At 33.2% G+C, this 22611-nt stretch overlaps 2 protein-coding genes across 2 annotated transcripts; one reads left to right on the top strand and one right to left on the bottom strand.

Moving 5' to 3' along the window:
- Positions 1 to 12447: 12447 nt before the first annotated feature.
- Positions 12448 to 15294, top strand: LOC107607346 (uncharacterized). Its single transcript, XM_088502798.1, has 4 exons — positions 12448 to 12514; positions 13302 to 13679; positions 13787 to 15081; positions 15214 to 15294. Exons 1-4 carry the CDS (start codon positions 12448 to 12450, stop codon positions 15292 to 15294), a joined length of 1821 nt encoding a protein of 606 aa, XP_088358924.1.
- Positions 15295 to 16089: 795 nt separating this feature from the next.
- Positions 16090 to 21621, bottom strand: LOC107630838 (hydroxymethylglutaryl-CoA synthase). Its single transcript, XM_016334105.3, has 13 exons — positions 21343 to 21621; positions 21142 to 21214; positions 20500 to 20606; positions 19750 to 19882; positions 19164 to 19307; positions 18833 to 18991; positions 18594 to 18667; positions 18433 to 18508; positions 18230 to 18285; positions 18056 to 18143; positions 17840 to 17980; positions 17596 to 17745; positions 16090 to 16650 (listed from the first exon to the last, which is right to left on the bottom strand). The coding sequence occupies exons 2-13, from the start codon at positions 21202 to 21204 to the stop codon at positions 16450 to 16452; spliced, it is 1392 nt and encodes a 463-aa protein (XP_016189591.1). The 5' UTR covers positions 21205 to 21214; positions 21343 to 21621; the 3' UTR covers positions 16090 to 16449.
- Positions 21622 to 22611: the final 990 nt, after the last annotated feature.

Below are 22611 nucleotides of genomic sequence, written 5' to 3'. Positions count from 1 at the left end.
TATTCTTTTCTATTTTTTTCTCCCTTTCTCTATGTTTTGTGGTTAGAATATCCATTATTTACCTCTAATTATACATACATTTTTTTAAAAAAGTGAAATTTTTTTTTATTTTTTTTATTTCATTTCACTTTTTAATTTTTTATTTTAGACTTAATTTTTGTATCTTTAAGTATATAGACAAGGTAATTAAAAAAATAGTGTTTTAATTAGAATTAAAATATAAATTTATTGAGTTTTATATTTGATTAAGCTGTGACATTTTGTTTCAAAGTAGCAATCATCTTCTGTTTCTAATATGGCAAATTTAGTTTAAGATGCGGTTAACGTAAAAAACATGAATAACAAGAAAGCATATTTGTTTAAGTTAATGGATGAAACAATAGCTTTGTTTGGATTATTCAAGTCATAGAGTGCCATAAAAGCATTTAGAAAACCTTTAAACAAAGGAACCAACATGAATAACACTCCATTTATCTATTTTCCCTCAAATAACCTCAATTTTTGATTTCAATTCCTTTAACAATCATCAAAACTTATTTTGGGAGTTCTTTACTTCTTCCATTCTTATTCTAATTGAATACAAATTTGAAAAAGAAATTTACAAGCACAGTAATGGTTCTAATGCACCATGCATCAGCTTAACAGCATATATAATAATCTTTGGCATTTACATTGATATTTAATAGGCTACATTCTGACAATTCTCTCTCCACCATGTTGTAGTATGTAGTCTTTCTTTATTTCCTCCAGAACTGCATCATTAGTGCTGTAAGAAAATAGAACAAATAGAAAAAAAAGTCCATTACTATATTTTCAAAACTAGAATTCTGATTGGGTGTGTATATAAAAGTAAGCCAATCATAATACCCTAGGATCAAATGATAGCAGATACATTTGGAAAGGTTACATGATCAAATGAGCTTGATGGCGGATATTTATAGAAAATTAAAGTCCAAAACCAGCATGAGTCATTAAAACAGGTTCAATTGCCATTGCATTATTTTCATCTAATATAAAAAAGTTAAAAACTAAGATTATATTAAAGAAACACATCTCGGTCTAAAGAAAATAACCAAAACTAACCGGAGTAAAAAAAGCACCAAAGAATTGCTCTTATATGTATGTATGTAAATTGTAAGTGTAAAAAGGGTAACATCTCCGGCAAAGACCTAATAATGCTTATTATCTTTTTTTTTTTAAAAAGTAGATTATACTTTGTAGCATACTCAATAAGTAGAGATTTGGAGCCAACGTTCCAAAAATTACATGAATAAAAGGTACTTGATCATGCAATAGCAAAAACGTGAATTCATAAAAAAAGGGTTAAGTACATTTTTCGTTCCTAAGGTCTGAGGTGAAAATCAAAATCGTCCCCGACCTTTTTTTGTTATTAAAATCATCCCCAACGTTACAAAACGTTATAAAATCGTCATGTTCTACTTCAATTATATTTTTTTGACCAAATTACCCTTCACTATTAATAAAAATAATATTAAAAAAAAAAAACAAAACCCCACCCTACCCCACTCCCCAACCTCTTCGGTCTCCCCCCTTCCCCCTCCAAAATCCCCTTCCTCCTACTCTCAGACACGCCCCACTGCCAACATAACCAAACTCTCAAACCCCCTGACCCTGCTTTCCAAGTTTCAACTTCCTTCTTCCTCATTCCTTCTATTCATTATTCTTCTTCTGTTAATGATGCTAACTACCTGAACCACTTGTTCAAATTGTAAAGTTTGCATTGAGGCACTGTCATTGCGGAAGAAGAAAGAGTGAGAAAGCAGTGCAGCTGAAGAATAATTGACATTTGAAAGGTATAATTATTAAGAGAGTGACAATGAGAACCCTCTGCAACGTATGCAAAAACGCCGCTGCAATTTTATTCTGCGCCACCGACGAGGCTGCTCTTTGCCGCTCTTGCGATGACAAGGTTTGACTTCAATTTTATCAAGATATTGTTCTTCCGCTCATTAATGTCTAGTCATTTCGATTAGTTTACTACACAAATTGAATTGTTATGGAGCAAAAATAATAGATAAAATTATTAGCACGGGTTTAAAATTTATTGTATACTAGGAGCCTAGGACAAGTATATTACATCGTTTGACTTGATTCACTTATATGAATACAATTGTTCAGGCCATTGGTTGGTAAAAAAGATCTAAAGCTTTTCTCTATTAGTCTACTGATCCACTGAATTGAGTTTTGTTTTATTTTATTTTTATATGGATTCCTGACTAGATTGTGCATTGTTGAGGTTTGAGTGTGGTTTTATGTTGGCTATTGGAGTTGTGTTGGGTAAGGAATTCAAGTGGAAAGAGTTAATGATAGTGGGTGGGGCGGTGGTGGTGGTGGTGGTGGTGGTGATGATGGTGGAGAGAGAGAAAGCGAGAGAGAGGTGATTGATGCGTAGATGATGAAGATGTAGGGAGACAGAGGGAGGGGGTTAGTGGGGAAGGAAGGGAAGAGGTTTTTTTATTTTTGTTTTAAGGGTAAAATTGTCAAAGCATTATTATTTTTTGTAAAAAGGATAATTTTATAACATTTTGTAATGTTGAGGATGATTTTAATAACAAAAAAAGGTCGGGGACGATTTTGATTTTGACCCAAAATGTTAAGGACGAAAAAAATATTTAATCCTAAAAAAAATTACATGAAGTTGAAAAGATACATCTTAACCATTATTGTATCGATTTTATCTAACTTACCAATTATTGGCTTGCTACAAATCAATCTTCAGCTTCATTGCTACCATGTGAAGCATCCTCATCATATGCTAAAATATAAGTAAAACAGTATCATTACCAGCCATTAAGCAATTAGAACATTATCATAACTCATTGACATATATACTTACAATCTCATCATGATCAATGTTAACATGATCAAGCACGTCATCTTCAAAAATGTCAAATTCAGGGCCTTCTAACTAACATTGATCAATGTCCCGACGAATATGATAAGTTGTTCAATTGTTCCATGTCACATTCATCATGGGATGATTAATGCCACATCCAAAAGTTGGGCAACATTAACACTTGCCAGCATTACTTGGAAAAAGAATCACCATCATAAAAGTACTATTTTTCACTTACTAATACAAGTTTATCAAATGCAAGTCAAAAAGTGAAGAATAGAAAGCTGAGACCTCACATGAAGAAATTGGCAGATACTTGTTGGTTCTCATAATGCGTTGGTCTTTATAATTCGATGTTCAAACTCAATGTATAATAATACATCACACAAATTTTCGCACACACATCCATGCCCTCTTACCTTATGCAATGCAACAATAAAAATAATAATTATCCTATATCCCGTTCCTAACGAAGCTTTACTACATGGATGAAATAGTGACATTACATCCTATCATAAACTATGTCTAAATTTTAGGAAAAATTGCTTAATATTTTTTTTTTAACTTTGAACATACTTTAATCACCAACAACCAGATTAGAAAGGAAGAGACTCATCTTAAAAACTATGAAACACAAATCAAACTTCAACAAAAAATATTATGAGTTGTGACAGATTTCTAGCAAATGAAAAAAAGATTCATCAAGTTCAAATATTCAATGCATTTTCTGATCTCATTATCCACAATTAAAAAATGAGCAAAAAATAGAATCAATTTATAAATATGACTACACTAGTAAATATGACTTTGCTGATTTTACAAATATGAGCAAGTTAGAGATATAACACACATATAATCACATAAAAATAAGCAATAGTTATAATACAAAAGTTAAAGTTCTTACTTGTAGCTAGCGAGGACTTCGGGGAGAAGCGAGAAGAGAAAGAAGGTCTTCTCAACACCTTTGGTAGGCTTGGAGAGCAACGAATATGAAACTGGGCCAATGAGGACATGAACAATTTCAACACCAAGCTGAGCAAAAGAAAAAGATACTCAATCACAATGTTAATAATTTGATGTACATAAACACGTGAAAAGGCTAAGAATTGTGTTTTGAAAATAATGATCCACCCAAGTGGCAAGACAAGGTCCGATACAAGAATCAATAACAATTTTCAATTCAAATATTGAATAGAGTAAAAAAAATAAAAAAATATTTACTAGTTGTTACCTCTGATGCAAACCATGTTGGAGCGAGGTATAGGCACTCCAATTGCAGACATGGCAGTGAGACAAGGCGAGATCACCCAGTAGCGATGGCGAGATACAACAAGGAACAGAGTATCAGCGACAACTCAAGGTGAAGAGCAGAGAACGAGCAAGGAATTAGGGCAAGGAATAGAAAACCAGTGACGACGCAGAAAGATCTGAAAGTGTGGTGCAGTAGCGATAGAAGGAGGCAAGAACCCAGAGCCAAATGTCTCTCCTCTTTGAAAGAATGTTTAAAAGGGAAGGGAACATTTTGAAAAACTAAAAATATAAAGAGGCAATGTCTAATTATCAAATTTTTCAAAAACAAAAAAGCGGGGTTCCATTCATAAATATTTTAGGATGGTTAATGTGACTCCCACACAAAAGTGGGAGTAACAAATCTGTGACCTAAATAATATATATGGTCTCACTCCGTCACATACATGTATTTAAAATAATTAGTACATTTCAATGATATAGCATCTGAAGATACCCATTGGATGTGCGTATTTCCATTGACACAAACCCACACAACTTTTGTGCTGTTTCGGGAATAGATAATACATTTGAAGAGTGCTTCCAAAAAAACTAGTGAAGTAAAATTTTAACTCATTTTTCAATAAAAAGATACTTTAAGAAATGAATGTTTTTTCATAGTATCATTATTAATTTTATTTATCTAATAGTACTTGGTCTTAATGAAGATGAAAAGAGATCTCATGCAAAATTTTACCGTAAATTTTCTCCTTTTCAAAATTTTATTTTAAATATATTATTTTTTTAAATAAATTTAAAATATAAAAATTATAATTAATTTGAAACATAAAGAGTAGTAAATTAGTGTAGTCACTATATGATTGAAATTGTGCAAGCAAATTTTGTGGGAGTAAAAATCATTTTCAACCATGTAAGAAAGAACAGAATCAGAATTTACATATCTCAATACAATAATTAAGATTTCTAATTATTATTGAAGAGATGTTAGAATGAAAGAGAAAAAGTGACTAATTCAGAGAAACTAAGAGCGCAATACTAATGTGATAAAACTCATCAATTATGCATTACAATGCCTCCAAAGTCAAAATATATAGCAGAGGTTATGACCGCTGTAACACTCGACTACATAGTATTTTACGCTTAAGTCGTAAAATAGAGGTGATGAGGTATTACAACCTGTAAAATAAAATATATATACATAGTAATAGTTGAAAGGATTTAGTAATCATGTGGTGGAGCCTTAAAGGAAAGCTTAAACAAATCGTGAAAAGAAAAGAGCAACGCTCACGTAACAGAAACTTGTGTAAGGAAAGTAAATATACATATATATATAATAAGAGAGGAATGACAAAAGATACAAAATATCAAGTCCTAACTCGACCTGCGAAGCCAAGGCCGGCCAGAGAATATGTACATACATATATACATATATACAACCCAAAGTCTCCCCAAAATACTCAAAATAAACACTTAGTTCTCCATAAAGCTTCTAGGAGGATTAAACATAACATACAAGTGGAGAAAAGTCTAGATACACATATATACATAGTAAAATATCAGAACCAATGTCCCAACTTCGCTTGCATAGTAAATCCAGACACCTAGCGAGGTGTCTCTCGACCTGCATTTGAAAACCACAAATATATGTATGGGATGAGAACCGGAGGTTCTTAGCATGATAATGGTGCCAACATACATAATATATAAGGTCCCGAGAAAGGTAGAGGCAATCCAAGAATCCGATACTGAGAAATCAAACTTAAGGAATAAGCTAATCCAGATTTTGGGTATATAATCTAAGGTCCTTAGGTTTATAACTCAGATCCTAACTTAACCCTTCAAATCCTACTTCCTCCAGTTCTCCAGAACACCGGTGGAATAGTTCTCGTCACTCCTCCTCCAGACAAGGAGAATCTCAGTTGCACAAACAAACAATACAAGCAAAGAAAACACAAATAGGATGCAGTTACAGCAGGTAAAACATATAGCAAGTAGACATAGTAACTCAAATAGGCAAATCCAAGTAATGCAAACTCAAATAAAATAAACAAATACATATGATGAATGCCTGCCCTATGGCCGATGAGTCTCATTTGTTAGTTATAAAGACAAACCCGATATGTCCAGTAGCTAACCTTGGACAGAACAGCAAACACGGAGCAAGTGGGACAATGTCGTAACCCTTGCATCTTACCCGCGTACCCAGAGCAAATGACAACTTCACCCTGCCTCTTACCCAGGTGGTGTTACAGTTCTCAAACTAGAGCAAGCTGTGACAGAACTCAACCCTTGCATCTTATCCGGAGTCTCGAACTCTTTCCCGAAGCAAGTGGATAACACCACTGCATCTTACCTGGCTTATTGACTTTTATCCGGAGCGAGTGGACAATGCCATCACCTCTTACCTGGAGTCTCTACTTATATCCGGAGTGAGTGGACAATGCCACCGCCTCTTACCCAGCTACATATACCTCTTTACAATTCAATTCATTCATTATCAATTCTGTCTTTATTCATAACATCATCATCATTTTCGCACTTCATCAACCACAAATCATTACTCAAAATCTTTCTTCACCACCAAGTTAACCCTCCCTCAAGGTTCTCTCCCTTTCACCAAGATTAAAACTAAGTATTAGGACCTTAAAAAGTAAAAATAGAGGTTTAGAGGTTAGAAAATAGGTTGAAAATCACAAAAGGCACTTTTCCCAAAAGCAGGAGTCTCGTGTATGTGAGCTCTATCCGTATACGCGAGTATGCTGGACAGAGGTGCATGACTGCGTACACACGCCATATCTCGCATAGCAAGGGTGTAATTCGCTATCTCACGTACGCAAGCCCTGTCTGCATACACGAGTCTCATAGATAGAAGCGAATTCCCACATACCCAGCCATGTGTCCACATACACGGGCCCTGTGATTTCTCAAAAAGCTGTTACAACCTGCAGCAATACTTTCATACACCAAACTTTCGGCACGCATAATATTTTTGTTAGAAAACATTTTCTGCCTAATCTTCAAACGGTGTAAACTTCACGAACACAATTTTCGTTTGAAAAAAGTTTGACAGAAATTGAGGATCCAGAAGTCAAGTTATGGCCTGTCGAAGTTTAGTCAAAAATCAAGTTTTTCTCAAACAAATCACAAACCTCTATTTTCACCAACTTTCATTTCAAAACTAATTTTCACTCTTCAAAACCACACTCAATGTGTGTAAATTAAGATTTCAACCATTCCATCTCCTCTCCTTCACATCATTTTCTCAATTATATTGACTTCCACCCCAAACACCCAAAATTATACAACATAATTTATCATAATTCATTATCATCATCAAACATCAACATCAAAAATCCAAAATATCATTATTCATTAACTCATTCTCAATGTAATTATATATGTCTATCAAGGTTACTAATATCAACATACTTACACATTTCAACCTATCCTATGGTCGTCTAGCCTACGTTTTCACGAAACATTATACATTATCTACGAGAAACCAAAACCATATCTTGGCCGATTTTTCTCTAAGCCAAATACACCTCAACATCACCGCTGCTCAAGAGTCTACAGCCCCAAGGCCTCTCCAAACGGACTTCCATCTTCCAAGGTTCAATCTCCAACTTTCAATATCGCCAATGGACCTCAATTTAACATAATTCAATCTATTTTCACAACATGTCACCACAATCAACATTCAAGCCTACTAATTCAATAATCTACAAGAGGTTTGATGTTCTTAACTTATTCATGCATCAATTGAGCAAGACCCACTAATTTTCTCAAGTTAATTTGACCCTAGAACATCAAAACAACCCAAAATTCTCAACACCCAATTATCAAATTTTTGAAATTGGGGGAAGGAGAGACTGAGAGTGAGATTGATATTTTATTACAAAATTGGTTAGTGGAACTTGTAGAGCTCGATGCAGTGGTCGCATGGTCGCAAATGGTATGGCGATCGGAGCTCGGATTCGAAAGATGAGTGGACAAGAGTGTGGAGTTAGGGTTTGAGGCCCCTCTTCTTCCCTTTTAGCGTGCTTCTATGGAAAAATGAGGGAAGATCTGTTGTTTTGGGTTTTTTATATGTTGGGCCATGGGCCTAATTTGTGCTCAGTCCAACTGGTTTGGCCCATTGGCCCAATTTTGGGCAAAAACCTTTAGAATTAGTGTTAAAATTCAAATTTTAATTATTTCTACCTCATTAAAATATAAAATTAAATTTTTTATTTTACTTAATAATAATTAATTTATTGGTTAATTATTCACCAATTATCTGGGGTTTACATCCTACCCTCCTAATGAAAATTTTTGTCTTTAAAAATTTTGGTTACTGAGGAAAATAGATGGAAGTGCTATTCTAGGCCTCAACTCCTACTTCGGTCCCAAGTTCAATACTACGTTTGATCTTTGCAATCCTAAACTCTCAACTCTGCCATGCGACCTAGACGAATGCGAGGTTCCATCTTCAAATAGGACAAATTCGATTTATGTGTCCGGTATCACACTTAGCTCAATCCTGTTGTGACCATCCCGCATTTATGGCTCTCCCTCGCGGACAATTCCTAGATATATGTCCTGGTGTCTCACATCAAAAACATAAACCTAATTTGACCCAGCGCGGTTCGTCTGGAGCAGTCTCATTGTGGCCTTCCAATAGCAGCGTCCACTTCATGGAGCAACCTTCCGCGAACTGACTCTTGTTAACTAACTCAATGAAACTCCTTATCCTTTGTGGGTATACGTAATTGTAGATATCTCTCCTAAGTCCTCTCTCGTATTGGTCACAAGCCCACTCTTCATAATCGGCTGGATTTCTTTGACAAATCTTTGAGAAATGGCACACGTTGTTAAATTATTGGGTATACTCAGCAACAGATATATCCTTCTGCTTCAGCAGCATTAGCTCCAACTCCTTTACGGTGTGAACTGCTTGCGAGAAATATTTGCCGTAAAACTCCGCCCTGAACCTATTCCATGGAACATCGGTTAACTCCACCTGCGAGGTATAACACAACTCTTGCCACTAACACTGAGCATCTCCCTTCAACATATAGGTCACTATCTCTAAAAACTGTACTTCAAGAATACGCTGAGTGTGCAAAAACTTCTCTACATCTTGAAACCACTTATCAGCTTCCAAGGCGTTGACATTTCCATTAAATTGAGGTGGACCACTCTTAAAGAAGTCAGTAAGGGTCATAGACCTAAAATCTCAACCTACATTGCTTGTACTAGCACCAAAGTACCCATTTTGATATCCTCGGGTTCAATCATAAGATTTTCTCTCCGAGTACCTTGCCCGAATCTGTGAGACGCCATTTAGTCCCTGTTCACACCAAATAATGGATATCAAGTTGATCAGTCTCAATATCTTAAATTTAGTGTTTTAGGTCCCAAATCCATGCTCAGAAACATTCATGCCACATATATCAGTTAGATATCCTAAGTAACATGTAAAGACACCGATAGTATGCCCAGAAGTCAATGAATAAGGCATGTCCAAATGACGTATACATTTTCGAGCATAGACAAGCTAGTTAATACCACTTCAGGTTTTGCAACTTTAAGTTTTATGGCTACTTATTTAGGTTATAATCAAATACTAATGAATCCTAAAGACCAAGATAAAATAGCTTTTATTACTGAACATGATAACTTTAGTCATATGGTTATGCCATTTGGACTTAAGAATGCAGATACAACATATCAATGTCTCATGGACAGAGTCTTCCAACAATAGAATGGCTTAAACATGGGCGTATATGTAGATGACATGGTGACTAAGACCTCGAAGTAGGGTTCCATTGCAGCGACCTCGTCAAAATGTTCAATCAACTATGCCATTTCAACATGCGACTAATCCAAAGAAGTGTGCATTCGTAGTTGAGAGCGGCAAGTTTCTAGGGTCATGCTGACTATTAGGGGCATTGAAGCAAACCCAGATAAATGACGAGAAGTTTTAAACATGCAAGGTCCTGGTCGATAAAGAAGGTACATCAACTTATAGGCCGGCTGACAATGCTTTCAAGATTTCTCCCATGTCTAGCAAGAAAGTCACATCATTTTTTCCAATCCATACGAAAGTAGAAACAATTCGAATGGACAACACATTGTGAAAAGGCCTTTAAAGAATTTAAGAAGACACCGACAACACCCACAATCCTCCATAAGCCATAAAATGGTAAACCATTGTATTTATATCTTTCTGTTTCTATTAACGCAATAATCAAAGTCTTAATCACCATGAGAGTCAGGCAAGATCTTTTGACTCTTATGTATTGCTAAGGCATCCTCAAAATTAATTTCATCACCTTTAATTTCTTATGTGACACATCCACTTTTTCTTTTCCTGAAGCATCCGCTTTCTTCCTTTTCAATATAGTAGGATTAGTTCGAGAGCTCGGCTATGCAACTTCCACACCAACATCTTTTTAACCAAAGTAGTTGAATCTTCTTCCTCTCAAACTTTTCTCTTATTGATCCAAACTTTGAGACCAGCCAAAGTCACATTCGAGACTTTCTTAACTGCATCAATCATGACCCAAATACAAATCACACTTCAATTACACAAATTTGACTAACAAATCCTTAAAACACTAAATCTTTACCTATATGTTGTTCCACTGCTATTCTATATATATTAATCTTCAACATTTCAGATACACTCAATAACTTCTTTGACGAAATATTCTCTACCAAAAAGTTGACCATTGAATTATCTTTCTCACTATGATCCTCTACATCTAATACCAATTAGGTTTTAAACACCAATATATTGAAAATCACTCACCCGGATTCTTACCCAAATAAAATGGAGACTTACTCAAATCACTCCTAACTTTCACATACATTTCCTTAAAGACTTTAAAGGATGATAGAGAGAGAGAGAGATACATTTCCTTAAAGACTTTAAAGGATGAGAGAGAGAGAGAGGTTAGGAAGAAGTTGAGAGGGAGAATAATTTATAAGAGTTAGAACCTCACATTTGAAGTCTGTAAAAAGAAACCTTAACCGAAACTCAGTGAGAAAACAAGTGTAGACATAGAAATACGCTTAATCCTTATGGCAGTCACATACCCTATCACCTACCTCACATGGAAAAAACTCAACACACTAACATTTTCCCATCCCTAACGCACCACCCAGAGCTTAATTTTGACAATGATTCATAATCATCAAACATTGAGATGCGAGAGTTTACTTCAATATTAACCCAACCATAAGGACCATTATCCTCCTTCACACCTTTACCCTTAACCTCTGACATTGACAGAGAAAGAAAACACAAAGAGAAGACTAAACGAAACTACTTTAAAGAAAAAAAATTCAAAGTAAGTCACAGAACCCACTTACCTTGCTAACTCATTGTATCCTCTGCAATGTCTCTTAAATTTTTTTCCCAATTTTTTCTCCTATCAAAATTGACCGCCCATTCACTACAAAGTAGTTTTTAGACAACAATCAAATAGTTACGCACATGATCTACCATATTAAAACCATTACCGTTAGATCAAATAAATCCTTCAGTTTCAAGACTGTCTGATGGTGGATATTAATCCTCAAAAGTCGCACTCCTTTAAGTCATATAAACGCAGTCATAAAAGCCTAAGTAAAAATATAAATTTGCTCCTTTCTCCGAATAGTCAGGTTATGCTTGGGGGATACTAATCACATTCAATCGAGTTATAACATGTAACCTATCTAGGAAAGTTTAACATGCTTCTTCAGACAAATGGGTCAAGTTTGGGGATGTGATTTGTACCTATAATCCAGTTATAGTTGTTATAATTGGCCCACGTGATTAAAACACAGATAAAAAAGTTATATACACATAAGCCATAATCTTTCGTCAAAAGAACATCAATCACTTTAAGCGTAACTCTCATAACCACATTTTACCGCAAATCTCGGTCAGTGGAAATAGAGGTAAAATGATTATATATGATTTTATATAAGGCTACAAGGTAACAAAATAAAGTACACTTAAGCTATAGAATTTGAATACTAACTCTATCCTTTACTCGCACACTCCTCTTAAAATATTTCCTAACATAAGTATCGAGTACCTTTGCAAGTGTTCACCCCACTCGGTGTTCCTAGACAAACGACATATATCTCTTCCAGGGACGGATACATGGGGGGCAAGTGGAGGCCTGGGTCCCCTAGCTTTTTACAAAAAAAAATTAGTAGTAAAGTTTAAGAAGCCCAACCCATGAAATATAATAATTTTTGAAATTTTTTTAAAGCCCTAAATTGGCTAAACAAAAATACTATTCTTCCTTTATTCCTTTTGGCTTTTGACGTTTAGGATTCTTTTTGAAATTGAAGCCATAGGGATGCGGGATGCCCTCTACTCCACTGAGTTACTGACCACTATCTCACAACGGTACAACTACATACAAGGTACATTTTATTATATATTTTAAATTTTAAATTTGTTATTATATATCTTAAATAGTTACTATGCAGATTTATTGTTCTTGTTGATATATCTCTATGTACTGTACTACTGTGTGACTGTGTATATTATTAATTTGTCTAGTAGTTTTTTTATTTTTTATTTTTAGTAAAATTGATAGTGATTTAGTAAAAAAATATTATTAAATTGTTATTGATGTTTAATTAATAAAAAATATTTAGACTTTATTTATTCATGTGAGTATGTAATTATTTGAATTTTTTTCTGGTAAAAAGAAACTAGAACATTTTATGATGAAAAAGCAAAGTAAAATTGATGTAATTTTTAAGAGAAAAGCTGCTGATAATGTTGGAGTTCAAACAAGTCAACCCTCTAATCTTATTTCACAAGAAGTTTAAGTAAGTGAACTCTCTAATCTTACTCAAAATACACATCAACATGAATCCAAAGTTCCAAGATTAGAAAGAGATGTTGATATCTCTTTACTAGAAAGGGATCCAGGAAAGCGACGTCCAATTTGGCAGTATAATGTCAATGAACGTAATAAGATTTGTAGAGCATACATAGTAGCTGGGCCATACCAACCAACAAATATTAGTTATCCAGCTTCTGGTAATAACAATCACCGTCGATATTTTCAATCTTCTTGGTTTAAGAAATTTCCAAGTTGGTTAGAATATTCACCAGAAAAAGATGCTACTTATTGTTTGCCTTGCTACTTGTTTAGTAAACATTATGGTGCTCTCAATGATGCAAAAAATGCATTTTCAGAGTTAGGATTTAGTAATTGGAAGAAAGTAAACAATGGAGTGAATTGTGCATTTGTATGTCACGAGGGTTCTATTCCTAATTCTCCCCATAATTTATGTGTGAAATCTTGTGATGATTTAATGGCTCATTCTAAGCATATAGACAAAGTTCTTGATAGGCATAGTGATGAAACTATTGCAAATAACCGCTTAAGGTTGAAGACATCTATTGATGCTATTCGATGGCTTGCATTTCAAGCATGTGCATTTAGAGGCGACGATGAAAGTCCTGGATCTTTGAATAGGGGAAATTTTATTGAGTTAATTAAGCTTTTAGCTTCATGCAATCAGAATGTTAATAATGTGTCCTTAAAAATGCTCCTGGAAACGCTCAATATATGTCTCCCGGTGTTCAAAAAGATATATTGCATATCTTTGCTAGAAAAGTGCGTGCAACAATTCGAGAAGAAATTGGTGATTTTAAATTTTGTATAATTATTGATGAAGCAAGAGATGAGTCAAAGCGAGAACAAATGTCTGTGGTTTTGAGATTTGTAGACAAGCACGGTTGTGTTCAAGAAAGATTTTTTGATCTTATACATGTTTCTGATACGTGTTCTTTGACATTGAAAACAGAAATTTCATCAGTTCTTTCTCGTCATAATCTTGATGTTCAAAATCTTAGGGGACAAGGATATGATGGAGCTAGTAATATGCGTGGTGAATGGAATGGATTGCAAGCTCTATTTTTGAAAGATTGCCCTTTTGCTTATTACATTCATTGTCTTGCTCATCAATTACAATTAGCACTTGTTTCTGCAGCCAAAGAAGTTTGTTATGTTCATCAATTCTTTTCAAAACTTACCCTAATTGTGAATGTTGTGACTGTTTCTCCTAAACGTCATGATCAGTTAAGGGTTGCTCAAGCAAATAATGTTGCAAACTTAATTGCCAATGATCAAATTGTGACAGGTAGCGGACTTAATCAAATTGGTACTTTGCAAAGAGCTGAAGATACTAGATGGGGGTCTCATTTGAATTCTGTATGTAGCTTGCTATGCATATTTGATGCTACTTGTGAAGTTCTTGAAAAAAGCAGTGAAGAAGGTAATTTCTCCACTCGTGGTGATGCTAGTGCTGCTTATGATGCTATCACAACCTTTGAATTTGTCTTTGTTTTGCATTTTATGAGAAATATTTTGGAAGTTAGTCATGATCTTTGTCAAGCTTTGCAACGAAAAAATCAAGACATATTGAATGCTTTAACTCTGGTTTCTACTACCAAGACTTTAATCCAACGAATGAGAGAATCAAGTTGGGAAGCTTTCATAAAAGAAGTTATATTATTTTGTGAGAAACATGAAGTTGAAGTTCCTGATATGAATGCAATGTATATTCCTAGAAGAGGCCGAACTCACAAAATTGTTGACCAAATTTCAGTGGAGCATCTTTACCGTGTTAATTTATTTCTGGCTGTAATTGATACACAGTTGCAAGAGATTAATGGAAGATTCGATGATAATATGGTGGAATTGCTTACTTTAAGTTCAACTTTAGATCCCAGAGAAAATTATAAGCTCTTCAGTGTCAACAAAGTATGTGAATTAGTAGAACAGTTTTATCTAGGCGACTTCAGTGACCAAGAGAAATTTCACATTAGAATGCAAGCTCAACATTATGATCTTGATGTTCCTAATCATGTTGAGTTAACTAACTTGTGCACAATTTCGGAGTTATGTCAAGGATTAACGAAGACAGGAAAGTCTTTAACATATCCTTTGATTGATCGATTGATTCGCTTGGTATTAACTCTCCCTGTTTCAACTGCTACAACTGAGAGATCTTTTTCAGCTATGAATATTGTGAAGAATAGACTCAGAAACAAAATGGAAGATGAATTTCTTGCTAATTGTCTTTTGATTTATATTGAGAAGAAGATTGCTGAAAAATTTGACACCGATTCTATTATCGATGAATTTTATGATATGAAGAATCGACGTGTACCACTTCGTTAGTAAAAAGTATACATATTTTTTTGTACTTTAAATATATTCTCTATCGGTATATTTTTGTAATGCATCTTACATTATAATTTATTTACTTATTTTTTTAATATTATATATGTTATTGGCCCCCTCGATAACATTTCTGAATCCGTCCTTGAATTCTCTTCCTCAGTGCATGCAAGAAAGAGAATTGAGTTCATCTGCGATCGAGCTATACCTCAGATTCTTTTTCCACACATGAATAGTAACAATATTTTCTAAGTGCCGTTAACATTATATAATTACTATAACTAAATAGCATAAAGTCCACCTTTTTTTATAATTCTATGCATGGATTAATATCCTTCTAAACTTTTTAAATATTATAGTGTCATACGGATTTCTTTAAACTGCGTTTGGAAGGGGACTAAAACTGAAAGGCAAAGATTGAGAGACAGAGACCGAATTAAATTTCTGTATTGTATTTAGTATAAAATGTATTGGACTAAGTTATATCTCAATATCATGTTTGATTTAAGATAAATAAGAAGATTGAGGGGTAGATTTAGAATTTAAAAAGTTAAACGAGAATATTTCTAAAAAGAAATGATATAAAAGTTTCAATCTCCGTTACTAAAAATTTTAGTCTCCTATATCCGTACTAAAATTTTGTATTCCGAGACTAAAATTTTAGTTTTAATCTCTCATCACCAAACACAATACTTAGTCTCAGTCTCCTTGCGTCATTTACAATACTGATCCCATGAAACAAACGCAACCTTAGTGACTATTCGAACTGTGAATACTAAAATATGCTCATTGTCATTGATAACTTTCACTATTGTACTACTTACACTTTCAAGAGATAATATTGCCACGGATGTAAATATTCACAGTAGAATATGCCTCATTTTAAGCAAATATAAAGTATAAAATTACAAAGTCGAACAAACACAACATGGAACGTGTGCAGTTGAATTTTTTAACTGCTCATGATCCTTCTCCTGTGAAATTATTCGGATTCTAAAGTTAACACATGGTAAAACATATTTGAACAAACAACATTAGCACTAGGTAATGCCATACAAAAATTAATGCAAACTAAGGACACAAATTCTAAATGTTAAGCGATTCCCAATTTTGCAGGCATTCAACATTGTTTTGTCTTCTATATGACTGATAACATCAGTGACCATTGGCAACCGCACCATATTCTGCAGTTTTACTAAATTTCTGTTCATAGAATCTCCGATACATGGAGTCTACTTCAGTGAGATAGTATGTTCCAGGAGATAGAAGGCTAGTGTCCTTACTTGTTACAAACTCTTTGCCACCATACCTATGCTCCATTAACTTCAAAGTTTCGACAAATTTAGCTGGAGGGAACTGCATAAAAATCAAAACACAAAGGACACTCTGTTTTCATCATCTTATCAAACACAACAAAACAAGCTGAGAATAGAGACATTTCAGTCATATCAAGTTAAGTATCACTCTTCAAGCCATTTAAAGAGACTTAAATCTATTAATATATAACGATTGTGTATTGAATCACTTGAGGCTATTCAAGTCTCGTGATCTAATGCTTTAAAGGGAGTTTACTGGATTGGTAGTTTTATGTTGTTGTTGCACGAATAATGCATGGTTGGAATACAATTAAAAGCCTTTTACAACATGACACTTATACATTGTATGAGTGAATAGTGCACAATGCTATAAAATTGGTTGACTCATACTTTTAGTTAATGTAGAATGCTATAAAAATTCGGTTCTACAAGCTATTGAAATAGATTTGAAAATTAAAAATTAGATTAAAGTTTTCTGAAATCCAAATCTATTATATTCGCTCTGCTCCTTTGTTTGTTACCCTTTTTCATCTACTTTCCTTTATAAAACCAAAGTTTCTCGGTAACTTCTATCTGTAGGTAATAAATCTTTTCCCTAAAAAATTGTCCCATACTCCCATCCAATTTTAAAATGAAAAAAAAAAATGAAAAATATCAAATATCAATTTTTACCTCACATCTTCAAGACATACATCTCTCACTTTCATGACAAAGCGCATTCCACTTGTAAGAAATTTTACAAAACTATATATCTATCTGTGTTCACAACACATCAGGCTTTTTGAAATAAAATAAATTTCCTAAAAATCCCTCTTAGCAGTGGCCAAATAAAGTTGCATTCTAATGTTGCTCATATATATATATATATATATATATATATATATATATATATATATATAGCATAAACATAGCAAATATCTATATATAGCATAAACATAGCAAATATCTATTAGCACATGCTAGAAATAAGACTTTCAAAATTTACCTCGTGCCTTGACTTCAGCTTTGCAGCAATGTCCAACACTTTAGCAATGTTTGACAAGCTAAATGGATGTTGACCTTCATTTATTTGTAAAGAGAACATTGTAGAAGTCAAGCCACTTCCATATGAGAATAATATCACCCTCTTACTGGCCTGAAAATTTTAAATTACAATTTTTACAAAGACCATGAACTTAAGTTGTCATAAAAGGTTATATTTGAGTTAAAGTAGTGTTTAGAACATTCACCAGTGTGCTATTTTTGTTGTGAAGAAGCGAAATAAAGGCTGCATAGAGCGATGCAGTGTATGTGTTGCCAATTTGTTTCGGTATCAAAGTGCCTGGTTGCACCTTTTCATCATACAGAGGTTTCACAACCTGCTGGGATACCTGTAATTTTCATTAGGTTACTTAGAGATTATATAAATTTAATATAAATAAGAAATCAAAATATGACTCTAAAACCTTCTCTAGATCCCGACTTTGATAGCTTTCTTCACTAGATAGTGTTACAAATGGTGCCAGCTTTTCTTTAGCAGTTTCACCCATCAAGCTGAAGTCATGTAAGAATCTTTCAAAGACAAATTCACTAAACACTTGGAATCCAACGCTTTCTAGGTGATGAAAAATGACAAAAACCTGGGATTCTTCAAGATGTCGTTGAATACCAAACGAGCAAAACTTTTCTGTACAAGCTGGAGTATTCATCAATACAAATAAAAATATTACTTAAAACGAAGATACAATCATGCACAAGATGTAAAATGATAAAATATGTAATATAAAAATTAAGTGTTATTAGATTAAAATATTTGATGATAGATAATTATACCACAGACTACCTTGTTATAGGGAGAGTGAAATACAAAATAATCAGCATTAGAAATAGAAAATTGTTTTCCCTGAAGTTTCTCATGTCTGCAAAACAAAAACAATATACCAAGATAATTAGTTACATTTACAAATCAAAGTTATAAGAATTGTATTAAAAGTATAGGCTTACTTTTTGCTGAGCTGATTATAGCAAGAATTAAGAGCCATAAGATAACATGTTTGAGAAAGTTTCCCATCAACTACCTACACCACATGAAATTAAAGAATGGACTAACAGTCAATTGTTATCCTTCACACCATATTCTTAGACCAAAGGCAAGTTGAAAGATGCCTTTTAAACATAACATTAGTCATAAAAAAGAAAAAAAATGGAATATAGCTTTAAAAACATATGATTCCGAAGCTTACCGGATATTCACTCGCAAGGTTAGGCTTGTAAAAATCATACACATGTGACATATGACTTGCCCTCAATTTGCTTTCGAAAGCAATGGGAACATCAGGACCGATTAGCATGGCAATAGCAGCAGCTCCACCAGTAGGCCGAGCAGGTCCTTTAGCATAGACCTGATTAAGTAACACATCTATTATAAAATATACATTTTTAGACTAAATGTAAAACTAATTAAAAATATACAAGTTTATAATTGCAGTTTCCCTGACTTGAGCTTTGAAAACGACTAACAAAACATGTTTATGATTACTAATAATAGTCAAAGGGTATTGGAAAGGATCTTACAGCACTGTCGGTGCAAACGACCAATCCATAGCGTCCATCCCATGAGCTGCTCTCCACCCAGTTGACACAATTGAACAAAGCAGCAGTTCCTCCATAGCAAGCATTAGTTGAATCAACACCCTCAATATCAGTGTTTCCATGTTTCTGCTTGTTACAACCCAAGAGGAAAAAGTAATTTATGTCAGAAAGCTCCATAAATTAATGATTTGATCAAGAAAATCATGGCATAACAAAACAACCCATTTTTTTTTCTAATAATAAAATGTCTGATAATTGAGATATTAGAATATTACTTGATCACATCATGGCAAACAAATCTCGTATATGATCTTGGTATATATTCAAGATGAAAGGATTCTAGATAGAATTACAAATCATGTTAGTTGTGCTCTCTTTGTTCAATATATATACCCAAGATTAAGTGACCTTAAGAGCTTCAATACAACCTTAAAATACTTGAAACGTTTTAAGGCTGAATAATTCCATAGAGATAATTAGGTACTTAAAATCACTTTATTTTCTAAACTACCATAATATGGTGAGTCAATAGCAAATCTTTCCATGTAATTCAACACTAAAAGGATACCTCAAAGATCTGCATGAGGAATGTCTTGATGGATTTGCTTTTGTCTATCACAGTTTCACTACCAACTTCCAAACGACCAATGCTTTTAGGATCGATTTGATACTTCTCAAGAAGAGAAGAAACTACCGTCAAACTGAAGAAACAAGAGTTCAAGAGATAAGACAAGGAAAGATGCACAGCATTCAATTTAACAGTGAAATTGAAAGTATAATACAGAGTAATATGTAATCAATAGTCTTGGATTATTGTTGCACAAAGCAGCATACAGAAACCTCCCCCCCCCCCCCCAAAAAAAACCAAAAAAATAAAAAGTGAAAAATACAAGAGACTCTTGCTGATCCAAAACAAATGATCTGATATATTGACCAACCTTCTCATCTTTTTCACATGATTAAAAATCATGGAGTTGAATATGTCTGTGATTGAATATTACAATTTTCCTCAAATAACAAGAATAATTCAACCATTTAGACACATTTCAGAGATATGAGTTCGGCAATTATTGTTCTTGAAAGTATTTGACAGAATTGAATCTTGATCAACTTGTTTGTAAATGTTACTCCAGCATTTAAGAAACTTTTTGAATTATGATATCCCAATAAAAAGAATAATGATAAGAATAAACATAAATCAGAAGCGTGAATAATAATGACTACACAGAAATAACAAACTCCAAGATAACAATATTACCCACATATATAAAACCCTCAAATAGATACCAATCAAATAAAAAAAATCCAAAGTAGAAACCTCATTGAAATGACATCTTCTACTTCAGTACAAAAAATCATGCAATCTTGCCCAAGTCCAATAGTATATTTCCCTTTGCTTGCACCATCATGTTCCTCCAGTGCTTCCTGCACGTAAACAAATTCAAAGCATTATTTAAAAAAAAAAAAGAAAATATCAGAGGGTAAAACACAGTATTTAAGGATTCATCGAAGAATAACACACAAGAATCTCCCTCTTTCCATCTTTTCTTGGTAGTAATGGAGCGAATGTACAAAACCATGATTTTTGTTTTATAAAAAAGGGATCTCATGATTTTAAGCACACAATAAAATTAAACTTGTTTCAAAACTTGCAGGATTATAATAATAACTCATTTGTTTATGGATTGAGCTAAAATATCTTGAAGCACCGTAGTTAGTTCCCGAACGACCAATCACACAAAACAAGAAAACGGAAACAAATAACAGAAAATTCAGCATTTAAATAAAAGGAGCTCGGTTATTATGACTTGTTAGTGCAGAAGTGTGGGATGATTCCTCGGGTTTTGCAAACACGAAAAATAACAAAAAGTCAAATTAAAAAAGAAAACAAACATTGTAAGTAAATAAAATAAAATAAAATAAAAAGGGAGTAGATGGAATGAAGAAGAAGCGGTGTGACCTGTTGAACACAGGTAGGAGGAAAGTAAATGTCAACGGCAAAGATTCCCACATTCTTTGCCATATCTCTGTGTCTGCGAATTCCAAAAGAGAGAGAGAGAGCTTTTAGTTACATGCAGGTATTGTTGTTCGTCTGTGTGTTTATATAGGGAGCGATGGAATGGGAAGTAAGTAGCGCGATCTCGTTTTGTTTTGCTTTTACCAAACCAAAGGTTCTGACTTCTGAGAGGTCCTCCCTCTTTCTTACGTCCAAATACGAAAGAAAAAGAATCCGCACACACACCCCTTTGCCCCTCAAAATTCAACAGCTGGCTATTTTTCACCACCCTTCTCTATTCTCACTTCTCGGCTCTGTTTTCTGTTGTAATTACCAGCACTGCCATATCAAAGCACCGGCTGGCGCCTGGCAGCTATGTGATTCTTCCATGTTCCTACATAGAGGACATGACTAAGACTAAGACTGTTAATGCTAATTCTATTTGATTTTTTTTTTTTTTTTTGGTGACAATTCTATTTGACTTTGGAATTGCAGATTTAATTTTATTTTATTTGACTTATATTCTCTTCATTGTCCAATTTTATATATGTATAATAAAATTGATGAATTGATAATTATATTATTTATAATTTTAACATGGATTTAATTATAATTTATTATTTTTAATTTTAAAATAATTTAATTTTGTATTTTTTTAAATAGTATTTTTTTTTTACCAAAGATAGGAGACTCGAACCCGCAACCTCTTAATTGAGTATGTGGAGACTATGCCATTTGAGCTATTACTCATTGGCGTATTTTTTTTTAAATAATATATTTATGAAATATAAAATGATTAAATATTATGTTTGATTATAAAAATGGTTGTCGATAGAATAAAGTAGAATTAAGTAGGAAATTTTAAAATGCGAGTAGCATTATAAATAAGATAGAATTGAATTTTAAAATTTTTTAAATTTATGGATAATGTTAAAAGAATAGAGTCTAAATCTTATTTTATCCTATATTCATTATCAACCTTAGTATTCACACACCTAAAATAATAATAATAATAATAATAATAATAATAATAATTAATTATTAATTATTATTATTATTATTATTATTATTATTATTATTTAAATTTTGGATGATCTTTTTAGTTAGTTATAATAAAAGTCGTTGTTGCGAAGTAAATAAATACAAATTAATAAGTATTTTACAAAATTAAAATTATATTAGATAATTGTGCAATAATACCATTTTTGGTATTAGCTCATTAATAATTTTTAATATTCAGCGGATTAATTCAATAAATGATATATATTATATATCTGTATACTAAGTTCATTAGATTTTCTTAAATATACAATGATAAAATATTGGATAAATCTTTTTGTTTATTTAAAAAAAAACATTTATAATTAGTAATTTAGTATTCATTTTTCATTTAGATTTATTTAAGAAGCATGTTTGTTAAAATATAGAAAATGG

Source organism: Arachis ipaensis, chromosome B1, assembly GCF_059453495.1.
Source record: "Arachis ipaensis isolate K30076 ecotype BB chromosome B1, ASM5945349v1, whole genome shotgun sequence".
NCBI classification, from domain to species: Eukaryota; Viridiplantae; Streptophyta; class Magnoliopsida; order Fabales; family Fabaceae; genus Arachis; species Arachis ipaensis.
This window is presented reverse-complemented; position numbering and strand designations above follow the sequence as displayed.